Source organism: Pholcus phalangioides, unplaced genomic scaffold, assembly GCF_987345545.1.
Source record: "Pholcus phalangioides strain wild (caught in Gottingen) unplaced genomic scaffold, Ppha-v1.0 ptg000015l_1, whole genome shotgun sequence".
In the NCBI taxonomy this organism is placed as follows: Eukaryota; Metazoa; Arthropoda; class Arachnida; order Araneae; family Pholcidae; genus Pholcus; species Pholcus phalangioides.
The window spans coordinates 92,824,304-92,845,142 of NW_028301608.1; the positions used below are offsets into that span (position 1 = coordinate 92,824,304).

General features: G+C 34.4%; 1 protein-coding gene across 1 annotated transcript; it reads right to left on the reverse strand.

The window, feature by feature from the left end:
• Positions 1-561: 561 nt before the first annotated feature.
• LOC149077067 (transmembrane protein 184B-like) lies at positions 562-16,248 on the reverse strand. Its single transcript, XM_089244800.1, has 10 exons — positions 15,957-16,248; positions 13,572-13,769; positions 10,460-10,622; positions 8,514-8,604; positions 7,344-7,419; positions 6,837-6,928; positions 6,331-6,500; positions 5,614-5,858; positions 3,592-3,908; positions 562-686 (listed from the first exon to the last, which is right to left on the reverse strand). Exons 2-9 carry the CDS (start codon positions 13,764-13,766, stop codon positions 3,642-3,644), a joined length of 1,299 nt encoding a protein of 432 aa, XP_089100926.1. The 5' UTR covers positions 13,767-13,769; positions 15,957-16,248; the 3' UTR covers positions 562-686; positions 3,592-3,641.
• Positions 16,249-20,839: the final 4,591 nt, after the last annotated feature.

The window sequence follows — 20,839 nt, forward strand, 5'->3', positions numbered from 1 at the left end:
ATATGAATTTTTATCACATTTTCATACAAAAAAAATCAACAATAATTCAACTAATAAACCGAACAATAAGGAATACAGATAAATCTTACAACCTATTTGCTCACAATCAACAACTGTATTGTCATCGAATCAATGAGAGAAAAAATATTCCATTCCGATTCTGACAATCTTTTTTCAAATCCAATAATTTTCAATGAGAAAATCACTTGCAATAAATAGAAACAGTTTCCATATCGGTCGAACACAAACAAATTTCAAATACAGATTATTATCAGAATAGAACACGAGTTGCTGTTATCATTTCTTTTTTTCCACTTTTTACAGATATAGTGAGAACAGCTCAGTGTTGAAATAAAATAGCTAACTAGAACATAAAAAAAAAACATAATAATAAACCTTATCATATATATATATATATATATATATATGTATATATCACTTTTGCACTAAAATGTGCAATTCACAGAATGCTTGCTACATGGTAGGATTGTACAGCAGAGGTTTCATGTGGAAATTAGCCATTAATCATCTTGAATCCTATATACACACATAAGCAGTTCTAAGTGGTGGATTGTACACATTAGTATCGCCAGTGAGGAAATTCAACAGGGTGTAACATAGTTGTGATTTTATCACTGTTATCATGAAGAGGTGATTCCACGCTGAACGGTTTGATTCCATAAGTGCTATAAGAAAACATAAACATGGCAGAAAATATTAATTCTTTGCCTGATACTAACACCATAAATAAGAAACAAACTATAAAGGAAAATTGAAAAAAATAATCTGAATGTAATACTATAAGGGCTAAAAAACATAGGGAAATTCGTGGTTTTTCTTGTTATTTGCCTTTATCCTTGGGTTCTTCTCTATTTTGTTATGACAGAAAATGTTTAATAAAACGGGGGAAAAATTCCTTACTACACAGAAAACTGAAAGTTGATAATCTCATACTAGTATAGGTACTTCACCCTTTAAGCGGCTTTGTTAAGATATCTCACCTCCTTAAAAACCTCTTATTTTACCATTCACAAGCCCAGATATTTTGTAAAGTTGATTTTTCAATGGAATACTTTTCCCTAAACCCTTTAGTTTGTACCTGCTGAAAATCAGAAGAAATCATAACTAATTAAAAAAGTTATGGCTTAGTGATGGGGTTTAGTGATTTCTGCTGTGACGCTCAAAGGGTAAAAAAAAAGTTATATCTTTATATACCCTTTATCTTTTGAACCGTTGGTGACAGAGACATACTTTTTTTTCATTGTGAAAAGAATCAAATAACATGTCTATTTTAGGATGTTGTTTCATCTATGGAAATGTATTAACAGACAAATTTTAAATTTTTATACACCCCATCCCCTCTCTGACCTCCAATTAGAAAGTTGTTGCATTGCCTTTCCAGACCCTCCCAAATGAATGTTTCCAATTGTAATATCAGCTGAGATATTCGAGTTCAAAAATTGCTAAAAATTAAAAAGAACAGTATATATATAAAGTCAACACTCAATAATGAACCCCCTTTATTCCACAGAAAATAGATGTTGTATTAAGAGGTAGTTGTATCAAAGGTTTAAAAAAAAGTTTAGCTTCTCAAGAAATGATTCGGTTATTTTGCCATTCAACATCGATTTCCAGTAAATTACCACCACAACTTTCAATTTGAAATCTTAAGATACAATGCTTCTGCTCTGTTTATTTAAGTCATCCATTTTAAATGAATAATTCTCAGCATGAAAATGCAAGTTCACTTGAATGCAACGGAGCAATTAAATTTAGAATAAGATGGGGGAAAATCAACCACATGGGAAGTGGGAGGTGAACACAAAAAAAAAAAAAAAGAAAAAAAAAAGAAAAAAAAAAAGAAAAAAAAAAAAAAAAAGAGAGAGAGAGAGAGGGTGAAGCTAAGTTTTGTTGCTAAAATGGATTGAATGATATTTATCAGTTGTTGCATTGGATAAAAACTAACAAGGCAGAAATAGGAAAATATTTGGGACCACCTGTCGTACTAGCCGTTATAATGTGGTAATGCCCAGAGTGGTGGTAAGATGCTTATCTACCACCATGAAGGCTGTGGTCACAGTAAGATATTTTCCCTAATGAGCTTGAAGCGACCACAGATAGATGGCACATTCACTTCCAACCCAACTCATTAATGGCAGTAAATTAAAGTGTGAACAGTCAAGTACAATTTTACAACCTGTATATACAAATATCTATTGTAGAGTATCTGCTATCCATGAAAACCATAAAAAAATAATAATTTAATCATGCATATACAGTCAAACTTTGTTATAACGACATAAAAAATTGAACTAATATAATAACAATTGAACTAATATAACTAATATAACTGAGGTGTTGTTACTATGGAGGTTGACATTTTCAAGACTTTTTTTGATGAAAAATATAATCAGAATGTAATGAAATACATTGCATGAAATTTGTCTTTTTATGGTTAAGGTAATCAATTTCACCGAGGAAAAATATGGGAAATTGGGATAATTAATACAGAATTTTACAGATTCCCACATGATGCCAAGTGTCAACAAAATTACCAAATATTGTTTATACATAACCCTTAGACAGGAAAAACAATGCTACAGCAAGTCTACTAAAATGAATTTCATGGAAACAAAATTAAATTGGAAATATATGAGCTAAATATTTATAGTCATATTCCTTATATAATACAATTTATAAATCATGCAAACTATACCTTTATTCCTGATTCCAGTAAAGATTGGGGAATTAAAACAAGCTTCGTTGAAAAAAATAGGACATTTTTATGAAAAATAGTCGGGAAGAGTAAAATATGTTAATTTTAGTATATAGTGGTCATGAGCAAGTTGGAATGTTAAACATGCAATGGATCTTTTTTTCAATGTTAGAAATGAATAAAGCAACAGACAAACATTTCCTAGATGCGATCAGCTCTAATTTTAAGAAATTCCAGGGAAAAACATCATTGAAGTGGAAGCAAAAGTGACAAAAAATTTGTCATTATATCCAAGGTGGTTGCTTTTCATCTATGTTATAAGCAAGGTTCATTAACATTATTCTCTATGAGACTAAATCGAGACAACCAATTATTGCTATATCTTAGATGCTGTAACAATTAAGATTTTTATAACAGAGTTTGACTGTACTGTGATTTGCTATTCCATCTTTTTTTTAGAATGCACTGTGTGTGTGTGTGTGCAACATGTAATTTCTTTGTTCAGTGTAACAATACAGTGAGATTCTATGGTACACGAAAATGGGGAAATAGGAAAATTTTCTGTGCATGGGAGTATTTTCAGTGTGCAAGAACAGCTTACAGGGAACACTTCCATCATGTCAATATTAATTTGTTATTTGGCAATTTAAAAAAAAAAAAATCCTTAATATGGATGAATTTGAGAAATCCAGAGTGTGCTCGTGCTCTTTTATTTAAAATTTGAGATTTTCGGTAAAGCTTGGAGAATCCAGGCTAATGTCTAACTCAAATAAAATCAAGCAAAAAAAAAAGTACAGATTATAAAGCATATGCAATTACTCATACTTGTTTCTTTTAAATGCTGAGAATGCTAATCACACGAATGTATCACTTACTTGGTGCTTCTTTTTTTAGTTTTTTTTTTCTTTTCAATGTGTCATCTTCTCTATTGGAATTCGTCATCCGAACTAAGCAGCAAAATCTTTTCCCCATACCCTTTAGGGGGAGCAGGAGGCGCAGCCGGTTGACCATTGGGTGTACTGCTGGCACCTGCTTTCGCCTCTGAAGAATTACTGTCAGTGATCCTACTATCTTGCCTGCTGTGTCCACCTGGAGTTGGCTGCTGAGGACCAGCATACTGTGTATATTGCTGGTACTGCGGATGAAAGTTGTGGATGGCATCGTTCATGATATCTTTTGGATTCATAGTTTCCTGAAAGTTATAAATGAAAAGATCTAGAAACTGAACAAATTTTCCACTAACATGAGGAATGTCTCTTTTACTACAAACCATTATTTTCCCCCTCAATATTTTTTTACATCATAGTATTAACATAATAATCCATCTGCAAACTGATAAAAGCCAAAATATATAAAAAATTTGAAGAAAAAGCTGTATAATTTTTTTATCAGCAGAACTAGCCATAAGTATTTTTGTGAATTGACAAAACACTTTATGGATCAAACAACTGAGATTATTCTTTTCCAAAGTGAGATTGAAGAGACATTATTTCTCTTTAGATAGTACATGGGTCATCCTCTCGAAATTAGCCTAAATTGTGTCTCAGAAGTTTACATTAAATATATTTGACATAGATCTTTTTATTTTAATCACTTTCTATTTATATCTCAGTTTCTGACATGTTACAACTCTATTTATAATTTTTTTTCTATATAGATTTTTAAGGTTTCCTTGAATAATTTTCCGTTTTTTAAGAAAATTTACTTCTCCTGGCTATCCCCAGCCTATTTTTCAAATTTTAAAATAACTTTCCGTCTTAAAATAAAAATATATATATTCTTATTTTCAATAACATATATTTTTGGGAACAGTGTACTTTTTCATATTTTGTGTGTGTGTGTTCTCCACAAATCTACAATTTTAAATTGATCATCGCCAAATTTTACATACATACTAGGGTGGATCGAAAAGTATAAGAAAATTTTTTTCCTATACTTTTTATTTATTTATTCCTGAGGATTATATTAGGATTATATTATAATAAAGAATTATATTATCCTTTCATTTATTCCTGCAATAAATAATGACATAATTTTCAGTGTTTTTCAATTCCCACTAAGATGCATAATTAAACAAACCAATAACCTACAACAACATTCATATAATCTTTGAGCACAAAAGATTAGTTCTATACAAACAAAAGTTTCTTTATAATGAACACTTATATCTCTTGCAGAGTTTTGACCAGGATACAAAGAAACATGGTTTCGTGTGGAAGCTAAAAAAATTTGCAATCTTACCTTTGGAGTTTCGAGAGAAAAGTATGATCATTACTGGTTATGAAAATGACAATATTAATGTAAATAACTTTAAAAGATGTGATATATGTACAAAGCAATAAGAATTGAAAATCCAGTTATTAAGCAATAGCTGTACAGTAGAACCTTGATTATCCAAACACATCGGGACCGAACGGTGTTCGGAAAAGCGAAAAGTTCGGAAAATCAATTTTGAAACAGAGCTCTAAATCTGCTTCTATTCACACGTTTGTTTGCTTGTCAATCGTTTATAACCACATACACTGTACCCGGATCTGCCCCTATATGCATTTATATCTCACAGGTACGGTATGCACAATTGTTTGGAAGTGAATTATTTTACAATATTGAACAAAGCTATCGAGTTGGGAGATAAGAGAATTCAAGTTCCAAGAAAATATCAACTATTGAGCATCATAGACTATAGAAAACTGAAAATGAGTTGGGCTGAAAAGGTGTTGGGTTGTCCAAGTTGTTCGAAAAATTGATGTTTGGATAAACGAGATTCTACTGTACATAAAAATGTACAGGAAAATGTTTCTTGATAATTTACATGTTTTCACAAGAAACATTTTGACAAAAAACTTTGATGTAATAAAAAAAAGTATACAGGCAACAATAAAAGTGAATGTCAATACCTTCAAACTGCTTGATATACTCTGCATAGTGACAGATCGACCAAAGTCACCAGTTTGAAAGCTGGTCATATATACATGGTATGGGAAAGCATACCGCAGGGCCAATGCAGCAAAGAACATCTCTATACAGATTAGGAAGTTTTGGTAACCAGCAGAAACTGTACCGGCACTGGTTTGCAGGTAACCACGGTTTGAATAAATAGGGGATATGACCCCACCTTTCTCGAGAATCGCCAGTATTACACCTGATAATGCGATAATGATAATTAATGCACATTAATTAACTGAAAAACAATACATATCAATGCAAGGTTTGAAAAAATTCTTACATACACAAGTTATCAATTCTTCTTTTTTTTTTTTTTTGCTGTATTAAATTGCAATTCTCTTATTTGAAAATTTTTTTTATTGAACTGAAATTATTCTAAAGTTATTGTTGAAAAACTGATGAATGGTTTTTTTTCTACCTTCACAGAAAAGGTATAGAATATGCCGCATCACACCTACCAAACTTTTAAAATTCTTTTCATTTATTTAATTAACACAATCATTCACATGGTTACCATTGTGAAAAAAAGAATTAGAATTTGGAATTTGCAAAAATTCAATTTTACTTTACTTTTATATGAGGTAGGAGAAGTTTAACGTAGAAAAGTTCTATGTGGATCAAAATATTTTAAACAATATTACTTTCAGAGTGAAAAGTAAAAATACTACCTTGCCAAAATGAAAGAAATATAACTGATTTCACAGTGAAAAACTTCCACACAGGTTCATATGGGGAGAGAAGATCTTTTGTGGCAAAATAGAAGAGAACCAGCCCATACAGAGCCAGAGTAATGCTCATGTTATATATAATGGTAATGTACAGGTACCCGCTGTCAGGCCTATTCACAAAAAATAAATAAAAAGTCAGTGCATCATATTCCAAATTTATCCCCCACTTATCAAGCAGACCATACACACAAAAATATAACACAGAAGTACCAAATTTACTTAAATCTAACATGTTCATTTACAACTACATTTCTCAGCTCTGAAAATGCATTTCATTTCTCAATATTGCCACCAGTTCTGAAAACCAGATAAACAGTTGAGATTATCATATACATATATGCAGTATTTTTAAGTTGTATTATATTAAAATCTGTGCAAAATATAAGAATAATGAAAAAAAAACAATTATGTTATGACTGTCAGCTAAATTAGAGGAAACAACTTACCGCCAATCTCCATCTGAGTATTTGCCAAAAGGTTGTAGAATTAGAGTTATAACAGACATTAAAGGTTTTACTGCACAAAACTGTAGCGTAGCCTGAAAAAAAAACCAAAATTTATAATCAAGCTGAAATTACACAAAACAGATGATATTTTTAAATGCCTTGGATGCGAGTTCTATTAGTTCCTCACAAATTTCTTAAAAAAAATTAATTTAGATTGCTTTGGATTTTTTGGTTTTTTTTTGCTGCTTGGAATGTGTAACTCGTGGTCTGCAACTTCTATTTGCCAGGTGCACATTCATAATTTTTCATGAGGGCAGCTGGCTGCAAAAATGCCCTACATCAAAAACAATTACTTCATCAATGGTAACACAATTTTTTAAAACTTTTATATTTCAACTTGTTTGTCATTCCTGGATGCCAATTAAAAGCATGACAGGTATCATCTTGGGCAGAGTTTGAGACCAGTAGAATAATTTAAGATACTTGATAATCAAAAAGATATATCACCTGTTTGCAAAACCTCAAAATTCCAATAGTGTAAGTCTTTCCTGCTAAACAGCATGTACCATACATAAAACTAGATCTATGCAAAGAAAATGAAAAAAAAAAACCATATTTCCATTAATTTTGAAAGAAATTGAAAAATTGAAGTGATACAAATGTTTTTACATGAATTCCCAACAGAAATTTGCGAACGCAATCCTGTTATACAAATTATGTCTCAATTTCACGCATGTGATTTACGCAAACGAATATGCTTTGCGTGTGTGCCTGACATTTTAAATAAAAATCAAGATTTGTATCAGCAAATGTCAAGTATATTTCACCATTGTTCATAGAACAGAATGAATCATAAAATGCAGAGAAAAGGCAACTTTCACAAATCCACGAATTCAATCAATTCTTAGAGGGCAGATATTTAGAATTAACCGGAATCTGTGACTCAAGTTCCCTGGCATGCCAAGAAAATATAGGTATTTCTGGCATACTGGTCTTCCTCTTTGTTCCCCGGCATGCAGGCTAATGCAGGGGAATATAGTAATTTTTTGCATATGTAAGTTCAAAAATATGTATAGGTGTGCTGAGAAAGTGTAAACAAGGTCAGTGACCAATGTAACAGTTCAAATAATCTGCAAGCTGATTTGATTCGAATCAACAATGATAAAGTCTATATTGCATAGATTAGGTGTTTTTAACCTTTTGTAGGAGAGATCCCTCTCTTGTGACAATAAAATAAGTCACAGATCCCTTTATAACATGGTTTGACAAATAAAAAAATCTAGGGGCCAGAATAACTATTCAGGAGCCAAAAAATTGTATTCCCAAGCAAAACAGGCCAAAAATTAAACTTAATAGATAGATAGACTGATGTATACTAAGAATTCTGTGCTGTCCTCCCACTCTAATTAAGCAACAACACATAGAAAATTTTAGGCGCCAATATCAACTTTTATGGCAACCTTATTAAGGAATTTTTTTCAGTATGTAATAATGAAAAACAGTAAAGTGATAGTGTTTTCATTCAGGCTCACAAACCTAGCTGAAATCTCAAGTCATGTGGTCCATGGAGCCCTAGTACAGATTGGTATCTAGGACCCTGTTAATACTTTAAAAATGTTTAAAAACAAAATAATGAATTTTTACACAGAGTGAAACTAGAAGTAAATGAAAGCTCACTTAATAGGTTTCCCTCGAATCTCAGCCATTATATTGCTCTCTCCACCAAGATATTCATAGCATAAACTCAGGAAATTATATATGACAAAAGCTGTAAAAATATATATATTTTGATGAATGAGAAAAAATAATTATCATTGTATAAGGGACTATATGAAAACAAAAAAAAAAACTTTAGAATTTTTTTTCAAAAAATTTTCTCAATCATTATTAATGAGTAGGGCTCAGATTTTTATGTTAAAGATGAAACACTGTTGCTGATCGGTAAATTCAAGTTTTTTAACCTATCAGCAACAACGTTTCATCTTTAGGGCATAAAAATCCAAGCCTTACTAATGAGCATGCAAGAATGCAAAAGTTGATTCACATCTTAAACAGATAAATAAATGATTTGTCAAAAGAAATTTTAGCACATAAATACTTAATACTTTTTTTTAATACCACCAGTCACTTTATACGACAGGTTTACATAAAAGATCAGGATTTAGAGTTAAAACCTTATGCCAACAGGAAATTAATCCAGAGCAGTTGCTCAAAGACATCAATGCTTAAAACTGAATTTAAGAAATAGCACACAGCTGGAGGTTTATAAAATAAACTACCAGACTGCAAGGTAATCATGTACCCAGATGTAGAAGCTCAGGTAGTTTCACCAAAATCATTAAGCATGTAGAATATTTATTTCTGCGATGACAATATCATCCCAGAGTATGTAAACAAGAACAAAAAGAAAGCCTGGAATGCTTCAATGTAGTTTCTCTACGAAAATCAAGACATTTGAGTAGAAATTGCAAAAAAATAGAATGCCTCTGTACTAGCAAATTAATTTTGTATTCGTACAAATTTTTGAATATTTCCATACAGAGTATATTTTAGTAATTGAATCAGAAGTGACAGAAAATTAAAACATTACTTCTCCTAGTCCCACTCACATATATAGCAACATGTTAAATTTTAAACAATTATTAAAGTAAAATTCGTCCTGTGGCTATTAGTTTTGTCTAATTTCAAGATGCAATAGTATGCAGCGGCACTTTGATTGTAATCAGATAATTATCTGATCCTTGATTATCCAAAACTCCTTTTCATATATAGACATTCAATTGATTAGTGGTAATTTTCTCTTTGTGGTGAGGAAATTACCGCTGAAGTCAATAATCTCTTGCTAATGGTAATGAAAGCAAAGAGAGACACTTGCAAGTGCAAAGAAGCAGCAACATTTTGCCACTCAACAGATATTGTTTCTGAAAAATTCCTAATACAGTTACAAAGCAACAGAAAATTATCTAGTCTATATGTTTGCAGAATGTATAATGTAAAATTATATAATTAGCAGAGTTATACTGCGCCTTTAGTTTTATGCACATTCGATTATTAAGAAACTTTTATCTGCCAACTTGTGCTCATATCCATTATGTCAGATATAATCAAGGTTTACGGTTGTAGGCAAAGATAGACTTGGAAGTCTGGGGGGGCATGGTCATTATTGCTGGGGGCATGATGATTATGTTAATTCATACATACATATATACATCAGATCAGTCGACTCCACCTTTGACGCTGGCCCCCCATATCTCTGCCCATGTTTGCGGTGTACCTTATAAAATTTGAATCATATTTAAAAAACAATTAAATACAGTATTTTCTTGCTCAAAACCATGGCAATTTTCTTCCGCTTCACATCTGGGACTGACAATAATTAATAAAATGAAGGTTTAACAGTAACTACTTCCCTGATAACAAAGCATATGAGCATAATTGCTGTATGTACCTGCAGATGTGACAACTCTTACAACTGGTACAGGGTAATTTTTGGATGCATTTTGAGAATTTTTAAAATTAGAATTACACCTTTTATGATGAACCTTTCATGAGATAAAAGTCGCTGCATTAGGACTTACAGGACACCCTGCAAATGTGGTTTTTGAAATGATGCTAATGCTCACCTTCATACCAGTTCCTAACACTATCGAAATAAACATAATAACTGTCGTGGAAAAACAGCAAACTCAACCACGAATCGAAAGCATATATAGGCACAATGAAGAGGATCCGTACAATCCAGCGTTGCTCAGCAGGACTCGTATAATAGGACAGATGATGATATATCTATGGAATATTAAGAAATATTATGAATTGTCTATGGAATTTAAGAACAGAATAAATGAAGCTCACACTGAAATAAACTACATGATAAAATCTTTATACATCACCATATGAACCTTACAAGAATCATGATTAAAAATACCTGTTTCTTTTTTGTAATTTTTCATACTCAAATACAGATTACATTCAGTTAATGCACACAAACACAAATTTTCTGGAAAGTTCTTTGAAATTAATGTCATTCATGACACATGAATTTATGCGAAACTAGAGAACCTATATTTTCCTTTCAGAAAGCTTCTGAGCCATTTCATGTGAAATGAATAAGTACACCAAAGAAAAAATTCTTATTTTAAAAGGCCCAGACTTGAGTTTTCATTGCAGTGACAAGGCTTTTATCAAAGTGATCGGTCTGACTATTCTAGGAGATAATCTTTTCCATCTGTAACAAGAAGGTGGTTCATAAATTGGGTCTTTGAACCCATGACCCTCACAAGGGTGGTGCTGACAGTAAGGGTGAAAATTAAGGATTGCTGCATGGGGACCATACATTTGAGTGGAGATTGCGATTTTTTGCACCAATGGCCACCAGTTTTCTTTCTTCACTTCTAGCAATAGTCCTTTCCTTAGCCTCTTTAATGAAAAAAAAACATATACAGTCGAATCCCATTACAATGGACTCCAAGAGACCAGAAAAATCACTTCGTAATAACAAAATTTCCTTATAAAGGAATTCTAGATTTTCACATTGTTCCTATGCACACTTCCAAAAGCATAGTGCAAAATGTGTAGATTACAAGGTCCAATGTAAATAAGCCAAGGTGAACCGGGTGGTTTTACTACACTGTCCATCCTTTTTTAAAAGGAGCTTTCTTAATATTTTACCGTTTTAGCACCAGAATAATCATTTTTGACAAATGAAGCACTTTCATATCTGGCTCTTTGCTGAGAATTGTAAATATTGTTTATGCCTCTCTTGCGCATGCCTTAAAAATACAGAAGATACCAAATGGTCCACATACACCCCCAAATAACCTTGGAAACAAAGAATCAATTGCAATCTACAACATTTGTATTATTTGGCAACATATCGATGATTCCCTTCTCAATAAAATCAATTATACAAATTTTGTTGATGGGATTTGGTAAACAAAGGAGGAAAAGTAGAGAAAGTAGGACATTTTACTGGAGTAAAAAAAAAAAAAAATTGGAAAAGTAGGCGCAATGAAGGTTTTAACCAGTGGGTAAATATAGAATCATGGGCGTACCAAGCTAGGGGCAGAGGAGGCAACTCCCCCCCCCCCCCCCCGAAGAGAAATTAAAGTGCAGTAATTGACACACAGCATAGATGTATCAATTTAGTACCAGTGCGTTTACCCCTCTAGTTCAGATCCTGGGTACGCCCTTGTAGAGAGTCCTTATGGCACCCCCACTCTATAAAGCTACCACCATACCCAAAAGAAAAAGAGCCAACATTAAAATGATTGACTTTTTTTTACTTTTGCTCACATTCGTAAGTGGCCACTGGATTTATCAGGTCTGGTCACCACTGGCCACTATGAAAATTTCTCAACTTTCACCTCTAGCTGACAGAGCTACAGCCCAGAACAATTATAATTTTTCCCTTTTTGTTTTGCACATTACAAATTCACTATATACAGTTGAATCTCGTTATATCGAAAATCTTGTTTTAACAAACACTTTTCTAATCCTCCCAGATAAGTTTACATAGAGGCAATGCAAAAAACCGGAATTCCATTATGACGAAATTTTGTTATAACGAAGTGATTTCTTCAGTCTCTTGGAGTTCGGTATAACAGGATTCTACTGTAGTAGGGGTGATCACGGTCTCACTAAAGATCCTACCTTAGACACCCTGCTGCAGTATATGGGCTGTGTTTAGACTCACAGTGAGATCATATTTTAGAGAGAGAGAGAAAAAAATACACGAAAACGCTGTACTTCTGCTCAATGAAATAAGAAGACTGTGTCCTGATTAGAGACAAGTGCATAACTCCAAAACATTTTAAGAAAATAGAGAAGTTCAATTGAGAAATTTTAAATTCTCCACCAGGAAAGAGACAGAGGCCAGCTTCTGACGAGCTCACCTTGAATATACTTTGAGGGGTCTGGAAGAGAACTGCGCTGCATAAGTTACAAGAAAGAACATTGTGTGAATAGTTGTGAAGTAAAAAAAAAAATCTCCAGTTTTATATCCTTATTTAAGTTCTTCATTCATTATGAAGCTGTTCATCCCTGCCTTTAGTTAGTTTGAGTTTTTTAAGTTTTATATAACTTCAAATTTTAAGTGACATCCGGAACAAATTTGGCAATTTTACATTGAAACTATGGGAAATCTCATTTCAGCTAATAAACACAATTTCGGAAGAAATCATCTTTGTTAGCTGAGGTACCACTGTATAGCAATAGTGCACATGAACATTTTGTGTTCATGAACATGTGTTTTTCTATGCGTGCAGCTCAGAGGGAACACTAGTAAGGACCTTACCTTTACATGCTAGAAAATATACTTCAACAAATTATCTAAAAATTTGTTAAATATTGCCTAACATGAAAAGCTCTTCAGTATTTCTGTCCCCGACACTCTCTTACCAAGGCATTTTGTGAAATCAATACATCTTGACACTTCTCAAAACATTATAAATATTTGCCTCGAAAAAAAAAATGAAATAGGCTACTAAATGTGAAAGCTTCGAGACCAAATGATTTTTATGATCTTGAAACATGCAACTGAAATAAAACTGTTTAAATCCACTTTTGCTGTTTCACATTTTTGCAAAAATTACAAAAAATAATACATATTATTAGTGTTTAATGCAATAGAAATAATGTAGTATAACATTACAACTGTTGTGGGGCAACAAACAATGTGATGTTATAAATAATTACATTCAGTTTTGCCATAAATAAAATAGACACACTGTGCCTTACTTGATAGCATGTAATAATCAGAGCCGACCACACGAATACCCCTGAAATGGTTTGAGCAGCAACCGTCTGCAGGAAAATTGGCGGAATCACAGTGTCATTACTATGGTTTCTTTCAAGAGGAAAATGTGTGATACCAGAAGCTTCATATCCCAGATGTGTCGTAGTCAATGCCTCGCTTATGTTCACAGCAGCCATTTACTGCCAATAAAAAAGGATATTTTTAAAAACTTCAGATAATCTGTAAGAAATGAATAAGAGAAAAAATATTTTATTTCTTTATATGCGTCCTATGTATATCTTATAAATACACATTTTTTTCCCTCTAAAATGCATCTACATTTTAGGATCAGCTTATAGGCGAGGGCTGGACAAATTACAAAAAAAAAAAAAAAAAAAATCTAAGCGCCACAAAAAATTTTTTTTACCCAAAGAAAAAGATCTGAAATGTGATGTTTCTTTTGATTTTTCAGCGCATATTGACCCTTTTCGACGTTGGTAGGAGTGCTGCTATAAACTACGAACATTTTGTGCTGCTCCCAGTTTGCAATTTATAGTAACTAAACAAAGAAAATTTTAATTGTCGATACCAATTTTTTAGGGCAAAGTGATGTCCTGGTAACTTCTACCTTACTGAAAGTGCACACTCACTGATGCACATGCGCATTCTCTAAAACAGAGTGTCTGAAGTGTTTGGAACTTGTGGGTGCTCATATTGATCTTTATGCAAGAAATTTTGATTTCTTGATCAATACTACGGGTGCACTCAGACCCATGCCATAAATTACAGTTTGTAAGCACCCACAGCTCCAACGCCAATGCTGTAAAATCGTAATATCAAATCTCAAAATCTCATGATCACAAGAACCTCTCTTTTCTCATAATGCACTTGAGGTAACTAAAAACAGTCTCAGAGACAGGTTTACGCTTTTGCCGGCTGAGGCTGTAAATATATTTGTAAACATAGCCCTACATGCATATTTGTGAACAAATTTTGTCACCCTTTTCTTTGTCTAATCTTTTTCACAAATTTGATGCCCTGGGCACACTAGTGTCCCCACCCCTGTAGATACATCTCTTTTTTTGAATCGTTCTTTTGTCACTCACATGCTTTGACAGCTTTTCTCGGTTACTCTTTCATCATTCGCTGACTCATCGTTCAGTGACCCTTGCTCTCTAGAACATGCTTTAGGTCACACTCATTAACCTTGTCATTTGTTCTCTAGATAGCTTTTGGTCACTCTCATGCTCACAAACACACTAGGTCACTCTTTTGATTGCTCACTAACTTGGTCTAATGCTCTCTAGAGCACTCTTTTGGTCACTCCCATGCTTGCAAACTCTTTAGGCCAGTGTTTCTCAACTGCCGAGCCCTAACATTAGTCACACCGGGCGCGAGTGATTCAGTTTCATTTTCCCCATTAATTTCTCATTAGTTGTGTGTATGACCAGGCCTTTCACTTAAGCAAAAGAGATCTACCATGCCGCAGGTTTCGAAAGGTTGAGAACCACTGCTCTAAGCCACTCTCATGCTTGCATACTGTTGCATTAACTCACATGCTTGACCTGGTCCTTCACTCTCTACGTCACGCATACATCACACATGCTTGCAAACTCTCTGGGTCACTAACATGCTTGCAAACTCTCTGGGTCACTAACATGCTTGCAAACTCTCTGGGTCACTAACATGCTTGCAAACTCTCTGGGTCACTAACATGCTTGCCCTGGTTCTTCACTCTATAGATCACTCACATACTTACAAACTCTCTTTGGCCACTCATTCGGTCATTTACTGACCCAGTGCCCTGCTCTGTCAACAGAGGTTTATACCCCAGTAGACTATACAAATTTTGCTGTCCTCCAATTCTACAAATTTTCTTGACCACTCATTCCTTAAATTTGCCGCTCCCCCTTGAACTTGCTTCATTGGGCTTTATAGCCTGTTAAGTCCTCCCGTCAATACTGTGAATTACTATGCATAAAATACCTCAGCGTCAATTAAACACGTTAGAATTTATTTTAACAGTGCCTTGACCCACAAAAAGATTTAGCTCTTATACTGCCCACAAGAGTAATCCCGGGTGAAATATGGTCAACAAACTAAACAATTCGTGTACCCATGATTTGTTATCTCACCGCCCCCCTCCCCTTTTTTCATACGCTAATTACCAATAGTCCATATGGAAAATTTTAACTTCAATTTAACATTTGAATGGACGACTACAAAAATATGAAACATCAAAAACAGGAAACTGAATGAAAACAAAGGGGGGAAAAGTAGGCCATTGGTGGGCTGGTCCAGTGTTTTTCCTGTCGGCGAAAGATCAAGATCGCGACGATCATGAACATGGACACCAACATTAATGCTGAGCAAATATAATAATTCACCTGAATATGTTTCCCTTTCGTTTCAGCCACTGCGAATTACAAATATATGTTTACAAACAATTCTTTTGTTTTGATGAAACGATCAATCAAGACGACGATAAATCACACACGAAGACGACCATGAAAGGAAATTGGTAGCTCGTCGCTCTCATTATATCTCTCGGCGATAACGAAACCATTGCACACGAATCAAAGATGACAACTGATTACTGTACCGCGATAACGCTACTCATCGCTAATTAAATATACATCTACGACACCCTCATTACGAAAACACAAACACATCAAATCTGCATATGCACTTACGAATGTCTTAGTTTGTATAACTTCTTTACGTCTGGATGTTAAAAATATCATGTGGTTTCGGATATATATGGTCAAAGTAATAATTTTCATCAGAAATTACCCAGTTATGTCAAAAGATGAATTTTTGTAAACGTAAAAGACTTTTATCATGTCTGAAAAAATTTTAGTGACGGATCGTTAAGTGATATTCAATAAGGATTAGGCTGACCATATTTTCTCGAGAGAAATATGGGATATTGGGATTCCAAATACGGGAAAATACGGGACATCGCCAATTATCGCAAACACGACGCCAAAATCAAACAGTTGCCAAATATTACGAAAATTACGGGAAATTACAATGGCGGGAAATGATGCATTACTGCAAATTGCAGTGGATCAAAATGTATTCCACGAAAAAAAAAACTTTCACCAAGGCAAATGTGGGAGATTAATATTCACATATATAGTTGTAATTATCATAAAATAATTTATGAGTTGAAAAATAATGTCAATCTTTGACTTCAATAAAGAATAAAAATTCAAGTAGGCTTCGTGTAAAATACGGGAAAAACCGGGACACTTTTGCCAAAAAGTCAGGACGGCCAAAAAAACAGGAAATACCGGGACTGCCCCGGGAAATACGGGACGTATGGTCACTCTAATTAGGATAGAATTTACGCCATTGAAGGGGGAGAAAAATGCGAATTGTAACCACGTGACCATACATCCCGTATTTTGTGAGACAGTGACGAGTTTTTTTTTTCTTTTCCTGGCCGCTTCGACTTTTTGAAAAACTGTCCCGCTTTTTTCTTTATTGAAGTCAAAGATTGAAATTATTTTACAACTCCTAAATTATATTATGGTTATTACAACTACAACTAAGAACATATTTCATACAACTCACACATTTGTCTTGGTGAACGTTTTATTTCAATCCGCTGCAATTTGCTGTAATCCTTCATTTCCCGCCAATGTATTTTCCATAATTTTAGTAATATTTGGCAACTTTGTTCACTTTTGGTGTCATTGTTGGTGATAATTGGCGATGTTCCGTATTTGGAATCCCGATTTCCCGTATTTCTCTGGAAGAAATATGGTCAACTTAGTTATGAGAATTGTGAATCATATGCTGATTTGTATTGTTTGAGGGACAATTAATTATCCGTAATATTTTTCTTTAAAGATTTTGCACAAAATGTCTCTTTCTAAAGATTTTCTACTTTTCTTTTTTAAACGGTGATAGTAATTTTCATTAAGTAACAGAGCTTGAATTATATGCAAACAAAAGTGGTTAAAAAAAGCCTATTTGACTTATGCTTTAAAATTGCTACACGAGTACTAAAGATGCGGGCGAAACGCCCGAATCTTTAGTGCGCTAGTGTGAAAAGAGCCTAAGAGTTCAAATCTCTGAATTCGACGTCCTCACTTTTGGCCTCTCTCACTTTGAGCTCTCATATATTTTTATAATATTTCTCCCCTTTTGTCTTTATATTTATTTAGGTATAAGACAATATATTTTTAAATCTCTTTCTAGGAGAAAAAATCGCACTGCGGAACATTACCTCTTCATCAATGCGATTATGGCCCCCTCCCCCCATACGCTTTGACAAATCACCGTCGAAATTATCAGAAAACGAGAACCCAAAAGTTGTCTCTAAGCCTGACAAATAGCTGCTGGAAGAAAGGAACCGCAGCGTCCTGTCTTGAGATTGCTACAGTTCCAGGGGCGACTTAAGTGAGAGAGCAAAGGGCTGTGTCGTACCTGAGAAGCAGGTTGTTAGGGGTGGAAGGTTAGGCTTTAGTTAAAGATTTTTAAAAATATCCGAAGCTTAAAACTCAAATGAAATCACGATTTTGAGTAATACTTTGACAACGAAGATGTTGAGAAAACTTGAGGAAACGGACAAGGTGTGGGACAGTATTACCAGAAACAAGAAAGTGTTCTAAAGGGACGAGTGTGCATTTTGGTGCACACTCATCCACTCAGTAATCTTTCTTTAACGTCAAATAAAGGCGAAGAAAATATTCGGCTTCATACTTATCTGGCTCTGGAGCGCTAGAAAGGAATTTGAAATTAATTTTTCTTAATAAAAGTCGCCTCATTGAACTTTCTCTTTGCAGGATACGTAAGTAAGTAACGATGGCTCATCAGTTGGAGCTGTAATGTGAACTAAGTTATCTGGCGTAATTTAGAACAATATAAAAATCTTGGACAAAAATATCGGCAATATAATCGGCAATATAATCGGCAGTTTCCTCAAAAGCGGGACATATGGTCACAACAATTTTGCGCGGTGAATAATGACGAACGGTTTTATACAAAAAACAAAAAACAAAAAAAACACACACACACACACGAGGTTTATACCAGCGTCAAAACCTGGGCTAAAGCTCTATGAACCCCCGACCTGTGTCAGCTTTAATCCGCTGAAGTGGTCATAGTGACGAACTCGCATCGCGAGAATCCGAGTTCAAACCCCACCTGCGCCCCAGTGGTGATGGACTGAAGTTGGTTTTCTGTGGTTTCTAATTTCAAGACGTGAATGTGAGACTATCTCCTCGTTAAAAAGTTTTGCCACAGAGACCAACAGGCCTACAACGGAACAAATATTCAATCACTACACTTCACTTATAATTTGAAATATAGATGGTAGCACTGAAAATTCACACGCAACACTATGTACTCACTCAGACTGTGTGTTAGGTTCAAACACTTACAACTCAGTTGGTAGTAAATTGTCCATAGCCATAGGCGAGAGTTGTGCATGCTCGGTTTGTAAGAAAGAAATTGTCTGCCGTCCTTAATTGTCTGAAAATTAAGGACGGCACACGAGGCTCTACACCCGCAGGCGACAGGTCAGCTTGAGAAGCCCCTGCATAATTCGCTCAACTCTGCTCGGTGTACCGCTTTCAGATGGTGTGAAATGTTGCTTATCAACTAACAGTTTGAATGTTGTCTTATTTTCATGGCTTATATCATCTCAACAGTTGCTTAAACTCAAATGTGGGGAACATGAAAATTCATTCAGAATTTTCAGGTATGAGAGATTAATACATATGCCATTAATGAAGTTATATCATAGGTCTGATGGTCAAAGGTTGGAAAAAAAAATTTGCAGTTATCTGTATTGGTTAGTAAATTATTGTTCTTATTATGTATAGTTGCGCCATCTGTTATAAGCAGACGTGACAGAGAGAGACAGACAGAGAGAGAGAAAAGGGAGTCGTCATTAAGAGAGCATGAGCGTGCGTCTTCACTTCGGAGTTTCCGAATCTGGTAACACTATCAGAAAAAAAATTGACAATGGCGTGTAACACATACACGACACATTCCGACATGCACCATTTCGTTAGAAGTTTCATAGAGGAATGTTTACGAGGTGCATGCGTGGTTTAGCAGTAGCATGTGGATGGCACAACATAAAGTTCGGTGCACGCTTATGCTAGCTAAATTTAAATGGATGACACGTATTAAGCACTGTGTGTGTGTGTGCGTACGAACTCAACTAAGCAGTACACGCACCTCGTGCACATTCCTTTGCGGAATTTCTAACGAACTGGTACATGCAGAAACGTGTTGTGCGTTTATGCATACCCCTAACGTGTTCATGAATTACGCTTGTTTCATGTTATGCTGGTACTGCTGTCTTCCGTAGCTGTGTGTAAATTGAGTAATATGATTGGTAATAGCTCTACAATTAGTGTATGAACCCCTCGCATGCTACTAAACACTTGGCATACGATCGAGAACCGTTTGGACATCTACAGAGCCACTAAGGGTGCTGATATTGAAGTTTATAAATTCGATTTTCAAATATTCAAATTATTTTGAAGACTTGAATTATCCAATATACAACATAATACACATATATACATAAATTTATATGTAATCATGTGGGGTTCCCTCACAATAAGCTGCTACTTTTGGAAGCTCGGACACCCTGCGTTACTAACCTACTGACCCAGAGTCAGCTCGTTAATGAGTTAACCAATTAACAAGTTAACCAGTTAACTCATTAACGTCCATAAAGAAAACGGTCATTCATATACTTTTCTCGTATCCACTGGAATACGATTTTTTTGTGTGTGGATATTGTGAATGATGATTAACTGGGTGTCACTGATTGAGAGAAGCCATGGGATTCAGTTCATTAAAATGCTATCGGGATACGTACTTCATGAGTTTCAGTACATTCGCTGCAGACCTATACTGTTTCACCTATAGTACATTTTCTCCCGTAAGTAACATCCCAAAAAAGGCCGATGATTTACCGGGTAATATTCAATTTCAATTCAGTTCATTTTATGAATACAACTCGTATGATCATCAACGATAAACATAAAAATCAAGAAATCAAAATCTAGTTTTATTTCACTCGACAAATCATCTGGAAATCAACTTCGGTACTAATCGATATATTTGGTAATACAATAATGGCGGAGAGGACTATTAGTTATTACTACTAGATTAGTCTCAACGGGAATCAATTTTGGTCGATGTCTGTCCGATCGAAGTAGATGTAGGTAGGAGATCCAATCACATAGCCGGTACGGCGGGCTTCTTTTTCTTGGCGGCCGTCTTCTTCTTCTTGCTG